This window comes from Oryx dammah, unplaced genomic scaffold, assembly GCF_014754425.2.
Source record: "Oryx dammah isolate SB20612 unplaced genomic scaffold, SCBI_Odam_1.1 HiC_scaffold_27, whole genome shotgun sequence".
NCBI lineage: Eukaryota > Metazoa > Chordata > Mammalia > Artiodactyla > Bovidae > Oryx > Oryx dammah.
In genome coordinates, this window is record NW_024070211.1 from 114,119,105 (window position 1) to 114,137,776 (window position 18,672).

The 18,672-nt window shown below is 32.6% G+C and overlaps 1 protein-coding gene across 2 annotated transcripts in view; it reads right to left on the reverse strand.

The window, feature by feature from the left end:
• ATF2 (activating transcription factor 2) overlaps window positions 1–18,672 on the reverse strand; it is a 79,881-nt gene that overhangs the window by 31,536 nt on the left and 29,673 nt on the right. Inside the window, exons 5-10 of one of the 2 annotated variants that reach the window (XM_040228201.1) lie at window positions 12,444–12,540; window positions 9,335–9,453; window positions 9,079–9,207; window positions 5,240–5,418; window positions 3,626–3,740; window positions 314–400 (exon numbers count right to left, since the gene is read on the reverse strand). In XM_040228201.1, coding sequence (XP_040084135.1) covers window positions 314–400; window positions 3,626–3,740; window positions 5,240–5,418; window positions 9,079–9,207; window positions 9,335–9,453; window positions 12,444–12,540 — 726 coding nt within the window. The remainder of the gene's footprint in view (window positions 1–313; window positions 401–3,625; window positions 3,741–5,239; window positions 5,419–9,078; window positions 9,208–9,334; window positions 9,454–12,443; window positions 12,541–18,672) is intronic. The other variant, XM_040228202.1, reaches the window with a different exon arrangement.

Here is an 18,672-nt window from a genome sequence, read left to right on the forward strand (position 1 = left end):
TCCAGTTTCAGCTGCAATATCCCTAGCCTCCAGCAGGAGGAGTTTGCCTAAAAAGCTACCTCAAACATCAGACAAACCAATGATAAAAACTAGAACTTTACTCCCAATCGATTTATTTGCTTAAGTACCAGTACCCTGTCACTATGCTAATTAAAACTTTCCTTTTCCAAACTTTCTGGTTCCCCTATAATGTAATACAGCCCACAAATTTATAAAATTTGATCTAAATTGTACATCTGAAGTGGGCTTCAATTGAAAAAGCTAATTCAAAACAGGGTCAAGATATGTACAGAACAAACAAAATCTTGCTTACCATTTTTGCTTCTGACTGCACTGGTTGAGGAGAGGAAGGACCTGGAATTCCTGGAACACTAGGCACCATGGTGACTGGTCGAACAAGCTATCAGAAGATATTGAAAAATTATTACTAGAGAATATATTCAAAATGAGATTTGTACTTTATTTGCAAAATGGCTGCTATAATAACTTACATAGTAAGTATATATTAATATGTATATGACAATATATTATACATTAACAGAAAGTATATATTGTGTTGGCCAAAAAGTTCCTTCTGTTTTTAAAGTAAAAAATAAGACACATTTTTCATTTTCATCAAGAACTGTACTGAACAACATATTCACTGTTTTGTTCCACTACCTTCTGCCATATTTCAGACAAGTTAATGATTCTATCTTCCCAAAACTTTTTTATCTTTTTGAGCAAAGAACTGTTCTAGGTTCCCGTCATAATTTGTTTTAAAAATGGAATGGTTTCATTACCTTTCTAATCACATGTAGAAATAACAGTCAAGAAGGTTTTTTTCACTTCACTTACATGGAACCCAAATATCAAAGTGATGATTAATCAAGCTGGTACAAATGATTTTCGGTGCTTATTTGGATATTTTGAGTATGTCAGCTATCAAACTCATGATATAAGATTTAGTGTTCTTAATTAATGCCTCGATTTGATCACTATCAACTTCAACAGGACTACCCAACCATGGGGCATCGTCCAGCAAGAAATCTCCAGCACGAACTTCACAAACCACTTTTGACACGTTCTATCAGACACAGCACCTTCTTCATTTACTACACGTCTTTTTTTTTTTTTTGCATTTCAATTGCGTTTTTACCTTTCTTGAAACAATAAAGCATAAATGTGTTGAAAATGTTGCTTTTGCTTTCATTCAATATTAAAATGGCTATAAATAATTCACTGATTTCAATTTTTTTAAAAAATGTACACTGATATGACAGCTGTCACAATACAATCTAACAAAATTGTTTCAAATGAAATTAAAGACAACTGAGTGCCACTAGAGCCATCTTATGAGGAGGGACTGAATGAACTTTTTGGCCAACCCAATATATTACTATTTATAGTTAATATAAATATAATCATTGATAAAATTATTTGAGACTGCAGAATCAGAAAACTGTATCTGAACCCTTAATGATCTTAATCCTGATTTATCCTTCAAAAATTGTCAATTTTTCTAAGACATTCATTTTTAATCTTCAATTTTCATAATTTACTTTTTTAATAATTCCTTCTTATAGAAATGAATAATATTCAGAGTGATGCAAATTTCTCACAGATCTATCACACCCCCATTTTGAATGAGAAAGAATGTTAAAATTTGTATAACTAGGCATAAAAAGTAATTTCAACAATGAACTTTGCTTTTCTAAAATATATACATATGAACTATGCTTTTCTAAAATATATACATATGAACTATGCTTTTCTAAAATATATACATATAGTTTATAAAATATATACATGAGAGTTCTTTAATACATTAAATAAAGCATAATGACAAAGGAGAACCTGATCACCTCTAGTAATTTCACTAATACCACTACTTAACAGATTTTCCATTGTCTTTTGCCTTCTTTTAAAAGAACATAATATCAACACTGAATGATTAGTTATTGTATACTAAAGTATATCTCTTTTTCATTTCAGTTTCTCTCATTGCAGTTACATTTAACAGGATACCATATAAACCCAGATACAAGAATGTTTTCCCATCAAAAATATCCAGAGAAAAGAGAGAGTAGTCACCTTATATTTGAGTCCTTATAAAACTCTCAAATAATGCATTTTGAACTACAAAGTTCCATTTGAAGACAACACATTACCTTGATTTTGTGGAAATACCTGAAATATTACAATCAATGCTAATTTTGGATACTTAGAAAGGTCACTTTAGTTAATAAAAATAAGTATTTAATATTAATTTTAGTTAATATTCATGAAATATAATGTCACCAAAAGTGTTCTGAGGATATAATCTCACCAAAAGTGTAAGGAGGATTTTAAAAATAATTTTTAAAAACTATACAATAAATGATTATACTGTACTGACCAGAAATATCTATCTACAAGGTGGAAAAAAAGAGACTGTATTTTTGAGTATTAGGACTTAATGTAAGATTTCCAGGATTATAATAGTAGATTCAAAAAGTGTTACACTGAAATTACTTAGATGAGGATGAAAATAATGTGTTTTGGAAAACTTTGTGAGTTCCTTAAAAATAGGTTCTAATGACAAAAACTTGAATATTAAAGACACATTTGAAGATTCTGTTATCTTATGAAATGTGAGAATAGAAAAAAAAGCATTATTTATAATATATTATTCCAAAGAATGTGCCTTTAAATACTCACTAAGTTACTGAATAGTATAAGTAGGTATTTAACTACTATGTCTTTCAACATTTATATAATTAACATGCCCCTCAAAAAACTTCTTTTTGATCTTCTCATTAGGAAAAGTGGGAACTATCTATTGTCCATTCTAATAAACCATTTAGATTTTCACATGCTTGGGAGAGCAAAGGAATTCCATAAACCCAACATGACCATAAAAGTTCAGAATGCTTTTATAAACGATTTCTCTAATAATCAAAATAACATGGAGTTACCTGATAAATGTTCCAGTATAAATATCTTACAAAACAGAAATCTATGTTAATATTTTTTTTTAATACATTTGTTTTTATTTGTTTGGCTGTGCTGGGTCTTGGTTGCAGTACATGGAATCTTTGATCTTTGTTGAGGCACGTGGGATCTAGTTCCCTAACCAGGGATTGAACCTGAGCCCACTGTATTGTGAGCGCAGAGTCTTAGCCACCGCACCACCAGGAAGTCCCCTATGTTAATATTTGAGTTCTACAAATCCAGCAAATTGAAATGGGTTGAATAAGGAATTAGTTTTTTTAAAAAATCCAACCTTACGTTTATTTTTTTAATATATTTTTTAATTGAAGGATAATTGCTTTACAGAATTTTGCTGGTTTCTGCCAAACAGCAACATAAATCAGTCATAGGTATACATATATCCTCTCCCTCTTGAACCTTAGGAATTAGTTCTTAATACTAAAAATAAAAGGAAAACAATTAAGATTCAAGGATTGAAAAATGTTATTTATCCAGTTATGTTTGCCTTGAAAGATTTATGCTATCACAGTAAATATCGATGAGTAAATATTACTTAACACTAAGTATTTTGTTGAATTCAGTTTCATAAACTAATTAAGCAGCCCCAAGTGTATTTTCTGATTATAAAGATCAGTTTTCTATAAAGAAAATATTAAATAGTCTAAAAACTTACTGGGACTGCAGCTGGAACATGCACATTAGAACTTGTGATTGATGCAGGAATCGCAACAGGCATGGTTTGTCCATTAGGAAGATGTAACAGAAGAGGAAATGGGCCTGGTACAGGACTAAGGAAAACAAAAGAAGGGCAATTAGAAAAAAGAAATCCAATCAATGATGTCTAAAAAATATAAAAGTATTTTTACTATTATAATTTAAAAATAAAATTTCCGGAGACATCTAAAAAATTAATAAACATAACAGAAGAGAAATAGAGAACAGACAGGTGGTTGCCAGAGGGAAGGGAATGGAGGGATGAGAGAAATTAAGAGGTATAAACTTCCAGTTGCAAAGTAAATGAGTCACAGGAATGAATTCGCAGTGTGAAGAATATAATCATTAATAATGTAATATCATCTCTGTATGGTAACAAAGGTGGTCAGAAGATACTGATAGTTGGAAGACACATAAATACTAGGGATGTAATGTGTATGTGTATGGTGTGCTCAGTCATGTCTGACTCTTTGCAACCCCATGGACTACATCTGCTTGCCAGGCTCCTCTGTCCATGGAATTTTCCAGGCAAGAATCCTGGAGTGGTTTGCCACTTCCTTCTCCAGAGGATCTTCCTGGCCCAAGGATCGAACCAGCATCTCTTATGTCTCCTGCACTGGCAGGTGGGTTCTCTACCACTAGCGCCACTTGGGAAGCCCTAAGCGTTCACTGTATATCTCAACAAAACTGGAAGAAAAAAAAACGAACAAGAGGTCCAGCCCAAGGAAAATGCCCATGTGACAGATGCAAACTTGATACCGTTTCTCCTAAAATGAACAAAATACCCACAAAAAATCATACATGGTGTATATATACTGCTCAAGTAATTAAACCAACATTTCTGAACCACTGCAAAGCACATTGTAAAATTTAATTAGTTTTAATTGCATCTTAAATGCACAATGTATGTAAGCAGTGTAGAAAAAAAGGAAAAAAATGGGAAAAGCTACAAATTTACTTAGAGAACAAGCTGTAATATATTAACTGAGAGAAATTCTTATCAGAAAGTTCTTGAGAGCTCCCTGTAAAAACTGAAAGAAATGTTTTGTGTCAGTTGCTCAGTTGTGTCTTACTCTGCAATACCATGGACAACAGCCTGCCAGGCTCCACTGTCCATGGGATTCTTCCAGGCAAGAATACTGGAGTGGGTAGCCATTCCCTTCTCCAGAGGATCTTCCTGACCCAGGGATCAAAGCCGGGTCTCCCGCATTGCAGGCACATTCTTTACCATCTGAGCCACCAGGGAAGCCCTGAAAGAAATGTTATCTAGTGATAAAGATAATCTTATGTGTTTTGTGTAAAATAGCATGAAAATAAGAGACCATGTTAAAATCACAATCTGTGTTAATTTGTCTTTAAAATTAAGCTCTGTATATGTTTTCTAATGTGTTAGAAAACATTTATATTAAAAAAAAATTATCCAAGTATTTTTTCCAAAAATAAAAGCATGCAAAAATGATTAACACACACACAAAACTAAGGCCACAATTAGAATAATTAAATGTCTTAGGAAAACCATGACAACAAAAACTTAACAATTCATAAAATTCAATGACTGGCCCAAATCACTTACACAATTGGCCTGTTGGAGGACGGTGCCTGGGTGATTACAGTACTTGACGTTGGTGAAGGTACTGCCTGCTGAATAATGACACTTGAGTCAGAACTTGTAAGCAGCACATTGGGAACTTGTAAAGATGCTGGACGAACGATAGCTGATGTAGGCTGTGCAGTTTGTGCCAATGGTACTTCCTATTTAATAATGAGATGGAGAAACAATGAAATTTAAAAATCCAAGTCAACTCATGTACCTTAATGAATAGAATGACATGTCTTAAAAAAAACCCCACAAACTTAGTACTTAGTATCACCCCAAAATATATTAATATTTATTTAAAGTGAATTACGAGAAAATTGTTGTTTCAAATGCAGTGTTAATATTTTAATTTAAAAAACATCTGAGTGATTTTTTCAGTACAACTTGTTTTACCATCAATCTAGAAATAACTTAGGCTGGGCAACTTGGCTATATAACTCCATGAGAATTCTAGTAAAATATAAAACTACAATTCCATTCTCATGGAAGTACAGAACTTAAAATTCAGATCGGACTTCCTTGTCCTACTCCATCATTATATTGTATAAAGAAGAAGTAGGTCCAGGAGACTCTTTTATAGTTGATATCAATAATAGAAATGTTAAAAATTTTTTTTAAGTAATACAAATGTTTGCCAATTTCAGGTAACTATCTCTACATTACCAATAATTTCTCAGTATCAAAAGGTGAAGTAATATTAATACCTTGAATGTAAAACTAAACTATTGGAGTAAGATCTTTCCAAAGTAAAGAAAAACACGGAACCTTATAGATGGTCTTTTCCCCAATTTACAGATTAGAAAACAGATTATCCAGAACTCCATAACTAGTATAAAAACTGGTCCACCATGTTCCTTGAATTTGCCTTTATACTGCCATTTATTCTCACAATTTTATTAAGCTACACAGGAAGAAAGAAAAACTAGTACTACTGGAACTTCGTTTACTTGACAAGTTTGAGAAATTACAACATGCCCTGAAGGACTAGGAGGAAAAGAGACAGTAAACAAGTAAAACAAACAAGAAAATTTTGGACAGTAATGTGTTACAGACTAACAGTATAACATAATATCAATAAATCACGAGAGATTAACTGAGGGAAAGTTGGAGTTGGCTACTTTAGATAGCATAGTGAGGTAAAGTGAGCTTCTTTGAAAAATGGCATTTGAACTGGTACTGGAAAGATGAGGAGTGCATTCTAGGGAGAAGGAAGCAATACCAAGAGCAATGTCTTTGAGGGAGGAAAAAGCTTAGAATATCTGATGAACACTATCACAGAAAAGGAATGAGGTGAGGTTGGATAAGAATACAAGTCTAAATCAATGATGGCTTACGGAGAAGTGTGAACTACCTTAAATGCAAAGGCAAACCACTGAAGGATTTTAAGCACAGAAGTGACATATTAAAAATATACAGTCTAGCTTCTCTGGTGGCTCAGCTGGTAAAGAATCCACCCGCAATGCAAGAGACCTGGGTTCGATCCCTGGGTTGGGAAGATCCCCTGGAGAGGGGAACAGCTGCCCACTCCAGTATTCTGGTGAGTGACTTTCACTCAAATACATGTATATCAGATATACATCTACATAAATTTAAGTATTCTGTATATGCTTGTGTTTGGACACTTTCTGCATGTTTGTTACATTTCAATTAAAAAGAATTTAAAAAGAAAAAGCCATCAATTAAGAAAAATACACAGCTAATGGAAAATAGGTTGGAGATGGAAGTAGAAAGTCCTGGTAATTGCTAAAAGTTTTATTAACTGAACACTATATTAACAAATAATTATTAACAATTATTAGAAGGTAACTTAATAATCCAAGTAAAAGATGATTTGGACTACAGTTGTGACAGTGAAGATGAAAGAGATAAATTAAGGATATATTCAGGAAGTAGGTTTGGTAAGATATGCTCATTGAAAAGGAAAAGAGGGAATTAAGTATTCTTTATTTTTGGCCAGAGCAACTAGGTGGATGGAGAGAAAACTTACTGAGACGAAGAAGATGGTGGGGGGGTGGGGGGTGGGAAGGGCTCTAATTTAGGCATACTACGTTTAACATGACACATAAAAGGAAATGTCAAGACAGAGCTGCATATGAATATGGAAATCTGGGAAATATCTGGGTTGATACAAATTTGGAAACCAGGTAGATGGTTTTTAAAGTTACAGGTCTGGATGAGAGCATTTAAGAAGGAAAAAATTGAGAAAGAGAAGGGGGCTCAGAATTTACTTCTTACAGCTATTCCAATAACTATGCCTTGCCCAGTGTGAGCTAATGACTGAAGATTGCAGGAAGTAGTACCCCTAAGAGGGCTAAAGCAGCAACCAGCAGGAAAAAACTGTTCAGTGCGAAGGGACTGGAATATTCTCTAGGTAAAAGATATTTATATCAAAGATTTAACAGCATTTCTTATAACTGTGATAATGTGGAAACAATATTTACATTCAAGATCTGTAAATACATTATGATAATGATAAAGTACATTAAAAATTATGACTTTGGAAAATTTTCTAATGGCATGGGAAAATCTTCATTAATGCTGTCTAAAACATGATATAAAAAAGTAAACTATGATTCTTCTTGATATTTATCTTTTTATCCCTTTATACTTCTATGTAACTATTCACTTGTATATGTGTGAAAGTGTTAGGAAGCTCTTTGCAACCTCATGGACTGTAGCCTGCCAGGCTCCTCTCTGTCCATGGAATTCTTCAGGCAAGAATCCTCCAGTGGGTAGTCATTCCTTTCTCCAGGTGATCTTCCCAACCCAGGGATTGAATTCGGGTTTCCTGCACTGCAGGCAGATTCATTACTGTCTGAGCCACTACGGAAGCCCAATATATATATGTATATTTCTATGTATAAAGGTATGCATATATCTAGGAAAAATGTTTCAAAATATTAGTAAGTCTTACAGCTCAGTTATGGGGTAAAAGGTAATTTCTTTCTTATATTTTTCTGGATTCTTAAAGTTTTTTAATAATGAGAATACACTTTTATTATAAGTAAATAAAAAAATACAAAACACCTAATGGTCAAAGCATTTATTCCTAGGTATCAATGAATAGTTACCTTTTCTGCCTTACTTCTAGCTCCTCTGCCATGGCAAAAGTCCATTAGTTAGGCTATGATTTTAGAGTAACATAACCTACAAAAGAACACTGTCATTGCCTTTTATTGCGCCCCATGCCTCCAAATAAATGTGTTTAGTAGATGTGCTAATGAATGAACATTAGTTGAGAAACATCTGTAATAATGGTAACTCAGCACATAATATACCCCAGTTGGCCCCAGGTACCAAAGTAGTCAGATCTAGGAATGAGGCACTAAATTACTACAAAAAGACTATACCAAGTAAGACAGTGTCATCGTCATCCTGTTAGTTGCTATTACCAAAGATCACTGCTGAAGTAAGTAGCTATTCCTTTAACCTTTTAAAAGTCTATATAACCTTTGTTCAAACAATTTTTAGTTGCAAAGATTCTTAATTAAGCTGTCACTGTACAAAAAAAAAAGCAAAACCCAGAGAAATTAAATTTATAAATTTATGTATCCTCTAAAAAAAACAGGTTTATCTTAAATGACTACTATTCTCTCCAATAATTTGTCATAAAAAATTATCTATAAACAAATTATCTTCTTTCCCTAAAATTCCTTAGTATTCACAGGGTTTCACATGTAAGACAAGTACAACCTGATGCTGATTAATGCATATTACATTAACATTTTATCTAGACCAAATATTAGACTTTACTGAGAATGCTGATTTTTTTTTCCACTTAGTTTGAGTTTCTTCTGTAAATACAAACTTCTAACCTTCTCATCACTGGTAGTAGACTCTGGGTGAGGTAAAGGACTATCCTGGTGAGTTGTTTCTACAACAGATGGCTCCTCAATTTTGCTTCTTATGATGGGTGTTGCAAGAGGAGATAAATCTAGAGGCATCTAAAAACGCAAATTAGACAAAGTGTTAGGAGTTTAAAAACAGCCAATAAGTATATCTAAAATAAGAAAGCAACAAGTGAAAACTGTTCTGTCAGAAGCACTCTTAATTTCATGGTTAATAACATACTTTTTTAATGTCATCTTCCGAGGCTTTCTTGAACTCATTCTCAAATGGACTTGCCAACTCATTAAACAAACCCACTTCTTCACAGTTTTTCAAGAATCTTGTTGGTGTTGGGGTCTGATCTGAAATAAATGTCAATAAGTAATTACACAGATTTAAGTATCATATTGGACTCTAAAGTATTTTAGCTAGTAAATTAATGAATTAGCAGGACTGGTTCAGTCAGCTGTTAATTCTCTTTGGAAAGACCTCTTCCTTTAAAGCAAACAAAATTTGGTTAAGTTCTTGTTGCAGTTTAAGGTATTTCCTCCAACTTTATGAACAATAAAAGTATGAAAAGAATTCCTTCTTGTTCCTTATTCCACATGTTCTGAGTGACATAAGCATCCTCTATTCAGAAATAAACTATTATTATTATCTAACACAAATTTTTTAAAAAATTTACACTATTAAAACTTACAAATACTTAAAATACATGCAATTTAGGGAAAACTAGGACAAGAACATGTGTATTTGCTTTAACCTGACCCTTCCACTAGTGTTCATAATTTATTATGAAAGCAGGCTTAAGATAAAACAATGTTGCACTAAAACACAAACTGGGTGTACACGTGAGCACATATTAATTACAAAACAATAGCTAGTTAAGGTCTACACTGAATGAAAAACAGCAAAGTTATGAATTTTGCCTGTTTAGTTTTATTATTTTCAATGCTGTTTGCTCACACTGATTATGATTAATAGCACATTCAATTCTATTCACATTTTATATACTTTAGGGCATCAACTTTATAAGTTACATCAAGGATCTAGCCTAAACTAAATAAAAGTATAAGAATGACTCCTGGTTTAAGATATAATACTCAAAAAACCTTCTGTGAAATTAAAATATGTATTTGTTAACTACTGGATCCCTAGAGCGGGCATCACTTACTGTTTTATCACCCTCAACCCAACATATACACAGAGTATTAATGTGTTTACTACATATAAATATTTTCCACTAAAATTATCTGTCATACACATTAGATATAATATAGGCCTACCTCAGACAGTAGTAGTAGTATCAAAATTACTGAAGGACTTTTTGTCATCATTTTACCTAATAGTCTGCAATGTATATAACCTATACTCCCCGAAAGGCATACAAAATGCTGTTATAATAAGGGCCCAGCATTCTTGTATCAACCTAGGTCCACCCATCATGATTACAATAGTAAACTGAACCTAAATTTGACTCTTCTGTTTCATGCTCAAAAGATTTGTCTATGCCTAAGAGAAGGTTCCTATTTTGTATTAAAGGGAGCTGCTGCTGCTGCTAAGTCGCTTCAGTCGTGTGACAGACGGCAGCCCACCAGGCTCCCCCATCCCTGGGATTCTCTAGGCAAGAATACTGGAGTGGGTTGCCATTTCCTTCTCCAATGCATGAAAGTGAAAAGTGAAAGTGAAATCGCTCAGTCGTGTCCGACTCTTCGAAATCCCATGGACTGCAGCCCACCAGGCTCCACCGTCCATGGGATTTTCCAGGCAGGAGTACTCGAGTGGGGTGCCATTACCTTCTCCAATTAAAGGGAGAGGAGTCTTAAAAATAAAATACATATGCAAAAATCATGTTTTATCAGCAATTACTGTAATGATCAGGCTTGGAAAGAAAAAAGTCAACACAGGCACAATTGTTTAAACATGCATATGGTTTTTGGCTATTGATCATCAAATATATATCACACGCAACATGCACTATATTTACACAGTTACGCTATACTACTCAAATATATTTAGCTAAAGAAAAAAAGTCAAGTGCTATGTTTAGATGTGTTCTACTTTTCTAGCACATTAAATGTAAACAGATAGGAAAGTAAGTTCTAGAAACCAATCTCAAAATATTTCTGAGTTAAAGGTTACAGAGAGAGATATGGCTCTAAGGCAAGAAGTTCCAGAGAAGGAAAGACCTTCATGCCCAGGGGAGTGAAACTTCCAGGCTGTAGTTATTTTGTTTGCATTTTTGGTTCTCTCTCTCAATATCGGATACACGGTATTTTAAAGAAATACATACCACACTCTAACCTGCTTCCTTTTACTTACAGAAATGAAGATGTGCTGAGTGGTCCCCTACATTTTTCCTAAACAAATTGTTTTTTGGTGAATTATCTGTTACCTCCAGTTTTTTCAAGGCAAAAATCTTGATACTGAATAATAAGAATTATCTTTTTTCATTATCATATACAATGCTTATGAGAGATAATTTGATTTCAAGCTGGGTAATAATTTAAAAGTATTAATAATATTCAGCATTTAGGTATAATTCTAGACTTACAAATAGTATAACCTAAGCTTTAAAAGAGAAAAAAATTAAAATAATTTGAATATTTGTAATATATGACTGTGGTTATGACAAAAGGGCTGAAATTTATATATTAAATTTTATATAAAATCATTTTATCACAATACTTCTATGTGTATACATATACAGAGAGGTATGCATCTATAAATACCCAAAAAAGAAGTAGCTGACAGTATGGAAGGACAATAAACCAGTGCATGCACTGGGCTTCTCTCTTCACATACTGAAAGATAATCATCCATTTAGGTGATACAGTATGTTCACAGGAGCAACATACAAAAATAAAAAGCATTGATTGAATTTAAGCCCCGTTTATTAATACAGATGTTTAGTCCAAATAGAAACATAAACAAAATCCTAATGAACAAGTCTGCTAACTGCTTTCTCCACAGGAGGAGCCTGATCATTTTCTAGCTTCTCACAGCACTGTAAAGCAGATGTAAACAGCTAAAAGAAACAATGACTAAACATCACGTTAATTGAATTATCAGTTAAATGTAAATTCTGGAAATGGTATGAATGCTCCCAGATCCTAATTAACTTCCACAAAAATGATACTGAAGTCTACATTCGAAAACTATACAAAAAAGTGAAATGAATGGTCAGAAGGAAACATGAAAATGTAATGGGTAAAATACATGTTGCCAACATTTATTGTAAATGAAGTTATTGGAATATCACCAGACTATATTATTTACAGAGAATACACAAAAATTGTGCACATTCCAGGTGAAATATGTATATAAACTATTAATAAAAGCATATACTAACCAGCCACAATGACACTGTCATTACGTGCTGGACCAAATTTCAGTGTCATCTCATGTTTATGTTTATGGACAGCCAAATGATCCTCGTTGGTAAAACGCTGTGGCAAAAAGTTTTAAAATATAGTTAAGATTTTCAATTTGATCAAATAAGTTAAATGATAAGGAAATTTTCATTTCCACAACAACATGTAAAACCACCATTAACAAAGACATAGCAGTTTGTTAACAATAAAGAATCTACTGTTAGTAGAGATAAACATACTAGGTCTCAATCATAAAGAAACTCATTACCCAAGAATGAGCAATAATGATAATACTAGGTCATGTAACTCATTTGAGAGCATTTAAAAAAAACCTGAGGCAAAGAAACTTTACATAAATTTCATTTGGACACTAAAAATAGACCACTGTTAATTTTTGCCATATCATAGTAGAAATATATACTCCATGGTATAATGACTTTTGAAGAAAGTACTGTTATTTTACTTAGATTTCAGGTTACTTACCACTTTTAAAATGAGAACTTTCTTATAAAAATATTACTCCTGGACAAATTAAGAAGTAAGTCAAGGTGCTTTATGTTACCACATAAAAAAAGAATGCCTTGATTATAATCCAGCAAAGAAATAGCAGTCAATACAATAAAGCAATTCATTTTAAAATAAAAATTTTAACTTAGAATAAAGTGGTTCTACATTTATCATACTCATATTAAAAAAGGAAGCAAAATTATTTCTAAAGCTACACTTAACTTTGATAGGTCCTACATGCTAAAGGTGACATTTACGATTACAATATAATAAATACATTGTTTAAATATCTCCTGTGTCTAGATATCAATCTTTATGAAGATGATCCTTATCTTTAGCAACATTTACAACTGAAATATAGAGCACTTACTTTTTAATTCCAAAGAAATAATTATAAGATGTCAAATTAAGGGATCTATACTCACTCTCTAGGCTATCCCTTAAAAATGGGATGTTAAAATAATGAACATGGTTTCTCGGAACCACCAAAAAATAGATTCCTTATCCTGTGGTCTTACCATTCCCTATTCAACTCAGTACGTAAATCCTCTCATGCAACTAATGATAGCAGCTTTAGGGTTAACCTTAAAGCAATGTAAAAGAAATATTTCTATCTATTATGCTTTCTTTTCTCAATATTAAAAGTATGACTTGTATCATCCTTAGCCCAGCCCATAAGCCCACTGTAAAAAGTTAATCCCTGTCATTTATATCTGATTTTGCTCTGCACAGTACATGTTTATAGCACCTAGCAATATTTTATTGATGTCTTCATATTTCAAGTAGGCTGAGCTCCTATTTCAGTTTCCCTAAATTTAACATATAGTAAGTAGTCAATAAATGCTAACTGAAAGAATGAACTCCTTACAAGTAAAGAATTGAATCTTTAAGCCCAATCTAAAAGAAACAAAAACCACCAAACCACAGACTGTTCCTAAAGGTGAATTAAGCGTTAATTTAATTTGTTATATTGTTTTTAAGTTACTGTACACCAATGGAAAATTAATATGTCCCCTCTTTGTAAACTGTTTGTATTCCCATTGAAGATGAAGTATATAGGTGCAAAGAGTAACTTTATCCCTTGACTTACTCATTTACAATTGAAACAATCATTGAGCAATCATAATCTAGCTCTGCCCTACACAAGTGCTATTTTCCTACTGCTCTGTCATTACATATAAGAATCCTTTCCAAATGTGGAAAAATAAGAAATAGTCATCCTTTGATAAGAGTTTCCAATATGAAGCTTTTGAAGAATAAACACAGCGATAGCATTTACCAGCACTACTTCATTGCTTTTTACTTTGCATTACAGTTTTGAATGTCTTACAAGCATCTTAAAGCAAGATTCACTTTATGTTCCAAAGAACCTAACAATGTGGCTTCTCCACTGAAGGCAATCATTAAACATTTGCAAACAAATGCATTTTAGTAGAGGTCTTAGATTTTAAAACAGCAAAGTCAGCATAATTAACAGACAAGCTTACAAAGTTATCTCCTAGGAATTTTATCCCAACGGTATCCTCTGCTTAGTTACTGGTTTGAACACAAATATTCAAATCAAACGGCAACTACATATACAATAAATTACATGTTTTGTACAAAATATGTGAAAATACCAACAAGATTGATTCTAAGTGAAAAGTAGCAGGTAAAAGGACCCTAAAATACATTTAAGATCATATGAATAGTAAAAGGAGAAATGCCAGGAATATGAATTCACAAAGTTTCAAAGAGAACACAGAGATCAAGTTTATCTAAATGCTATTTATAAAGGAATTGTTAATCATATAATATTTCTATACATGGGTAAAATACATTGAAATTGGTACTTGATACAAGTGAGTATCAATTTATCATGGATCTATATCATGATATAGATATTATCTATATCTATAAGCTTGCCTATCATCTGAGAACACTTATTTACCTCTAACGAGAAACTTAAAACAGTGTCAAAAGGCAGTCACCAGGAAAAGATATATATATGTAAAATGCATTATTTTTTCAACAAATACAAAACAGCTACTACAAGCTAATATTTTTGCAAGAATATTTGAACTGCTTTTCCAGACAAATTAAAAGGTTTATCCTAAAACTAAGTTTTGTAGAAAAATAATGATACTGCTAGTAATAACATACTGAATTAATACAATTTCTTTCTTCCAGGCAACTGTGAGCACTACTCCAATGAAAATGTTATACATGTGCAGTGTTTGGTTAAATAAGAAAGACTTCAAACATACAGCTGAATAAACAATGGAAAAGGCAGTCAAGAAAGTTAGAATAGGCCAACAATCTCTTACAAGGTTAAAAAGTAAGGGTAACCTGACAAATATAGGAGGGGGTGAAATAGTTGCTTCCATAAAAAATTAATTTAAGCTCAGATATTGGAGAAATTTGTGTTTCCAAAGTGTGAACACTCTTATCAGAATTAACTTAAGAAATCCATTCTGCATTTAACACATGCATTTATATTCATGATATAGATGATTATTCCTAATTTAAAATACTGATAGGTATTAAATTATAAGGTCATTAGGCCAATAGCCCATTTTACTACTTCTTTCACGAATTTAAGTACCTTAATTTAACACCAGGGAGTTACTGATCAAACACACCAACATACATACACTCTCCCACACTTTCATTGAAACTTCAGATTAAATAAAATGAAATCTTAATCTCCTTTAAAAATAGTTATAATGTATTAATATTTTACCAAAGAAAAAATTTTGAATGAGAGCATCACCAAAAGCAAAGCTATTATCAATAAAATGTAAGAATTTCAATGTTAAAAGACTCTTTCACTAAATTATCTCAACTTTGTCTCTTTTACCAAATTCAATGGAACAACATGTTAAAATAAATGAAATTATCAAAAGTCTATCTATGAAATACCTAACAGAGACTGGGACATAAAAAATTTACTAGAAAGAGCCAACAGTTAAAAATTTTGCACTGATTTCTATAGGTCTCTCTGAAATAACATTATCAACAAAATATACTTAAAAATTTTAAAACCTATTTGAAAATTTAAGTCCATTAAGTGTTTTAAAGCTAAAATTCAAATCTGGAAGAATGTTGTTAACTAGTGACAAAAAATAATTTGTATTACCACCATCAGATTGGTGCTTCTAAAATCAATGCTGAATAGAATTTTTGATTTCCTAGGAAATTACTATTTGAATGTAGAGAGAGACCATAACCATTCCTAGTCCAAGCAAGATTTAACAAATGGATGATGCTGACCTTGGCCCAGTTATCACTTGGCCAGTAACAGTTATAAGGTATTACTATAACATAGATTAGACTATTTTAAGTATCTCAGAGAACAAATATATGCCAAAAAAGTTATTAATACCTAGGAGTGAAGTGTTCATGATGAGAAAAATACCTAAAGTTATTAGTGAAACTAAAAAATTGTTTTAGTTTTTAAAAACAATATGAAAAAATGTATGAGGAGCCTTAAAAATGTGTATACCTTTTGATCCGATAATTTGGTTTCTAAAAATGTATTTTGAGGAATTAGGGAGATGTACATAAGGGGTTATACAGAATATTCATCACAATGTTGTGATTTTTTTAGGCCATAATAATTAATTTTTAGGCCATAAAAGAGGAATAGGTAAATAGATTTGGGGACATATTCTGGCAACAGAACACTACACAGGAACTCAAACTCATGTTTTCAATTAACACACAATATGTCATACTATATAATGTATAATATACTATGTAATATAGTATAGTGCTATACTGTATAGGATAATACTATATAATGTCATTGGCGTACAAATAGAATACAAATTAATACATGCGGTATGATCCCAATTTTGTTTGAAAAATAAAAGGGGGAAGAACTTAGGAAATGTACCAAATGTTAACAGACATCCTCTCTAGATTTTACTTTGTCAGTGTTCTCAGTGATACTTTTGTAATTAAGAAAAAAGAAAAACTTTTAATGTTCACTGAAAAAGATACATATACAAAGACCCCTATTGAAATATACCTTGAAGGCTAAACATTCTATTTTGGGATATTTTGCTATAAACATAACACAAAAGTAGGCTTAAGTAGGCTTGGGTTCACACTTACCTCCAGTGTTCACAAGTTCTGTGACTGAGAGGGATTCAATCATTGTATATTTGATTTTATATTTGATTGTGCATGTGTAAAATGAGGCCAGCAGCATCAATTTCATAGGACTGGTGCAGGATTAAATAACATAACCCACATAAGCTTCGTAGCAAAGTTTAAAAATGTTAGTATCATTATAATTGCTTTTATTACTATAACAACTATTATATGGAACTTTAATTCCTCCAATCTTTTTTGAAACAAGTTGGAGCACAAATTTAGACATGGTATGCTACACACTTGATAAATATTTGAAAGCTCTATTCTATGGTTCACAAGCAACTTTTGAGTTTCTCAGGTAGACCTTTTTCGTTACTGTTTTGAATAAAATTTTTATTTTGGAAAACTTTTAATTTACAGAAAAGTTGCAAAAATTGTACACAGAGTTCCTATACACTCCTTACTCAGTTTGTTTCCCCTAATGTTCTCATATTATTGTGGCACATTTATCAAAACTAAGAAACCAACACTGATATATTACTATTAACTAAACTCACAACTGGTAGCTTTAGTATTGCCCAGCTTAAACAGACTTTGGCTCCAAATGACTTTTTGTTATGTTCCCAAATTCAAAATCATCTCTGAAAATTATGTCAAGGACTGCCAGCTGTCCCTTAAAATCTATTACTCTTTCTCCTTCAAATTAAGAATTTCTAAATTTTAGATGACACTTGGCCGCCCGGAACAAAGATCACATTTTCTAGCTTTCTCTGCAGTTAGGTGGCCATATTCTTTTGGATCAAAAGAATGTGTGAAAATCATTTGCATTACTTCCAGTGAATGCTCCTACAATGATGGGTGTATACATGCTTCTCTCTGCTTCCCCGTCTCCCTCCCTTACTGCTGCAATGTGGACTTCATGTCAGGAGCTGAAAAGCCATTTTGGACCTAAAAATGGAAGTAGCATGATGAGGATTACAGAATCAGCCAACCTGGGACTCCTACTTCCTGGTTATTATATTAAAAAACAAGCCGATCAGTCTGTTGTTAAGGTTGACTCTTTGTATCAGCCTGCATCCTAAGTAATACAAATCTCTTAATAACAATATGCCATAGCCTCTAAAGATAATTTCTTTTGTGCAATGGAATATACAGAAATGTAGTTTTTTATGGTGACCATATCGAAGAAACATACATGCTTGTATGTCTAAGTTTTGATATGGTTCCATTTCTCTATTCAAACCTTCCACACCTCTTCCCGACTTTTCATTTTCAGATACTATGGATAAATTGTCCATGGGCCTATCTAAGGCCAGTCCTTCCACTTGAACACTGGATCCCATCCTCTCTTAAGGACCCCATTTCTACAACAGTTCCTCTCTCTGCAGTGTAAAGTGTGCTATGATAGTCGCACCTTAAAATTCAAAACAAACAAAAAGCTCCATCTTTAATCCTCCCTCAGCAGTATTTCCCTTTAAGCTAAATTACAAATAAAAAGTATCTTACAATGTCTCCACTTCTGATTCTCCACATTTACTCTTCAGGCTAACCCCAATCTCACTGTCGTCAGTGCTCTTTCACTGAAACTACTCTTACCAGGGTGTCTTAACAGTACCCATA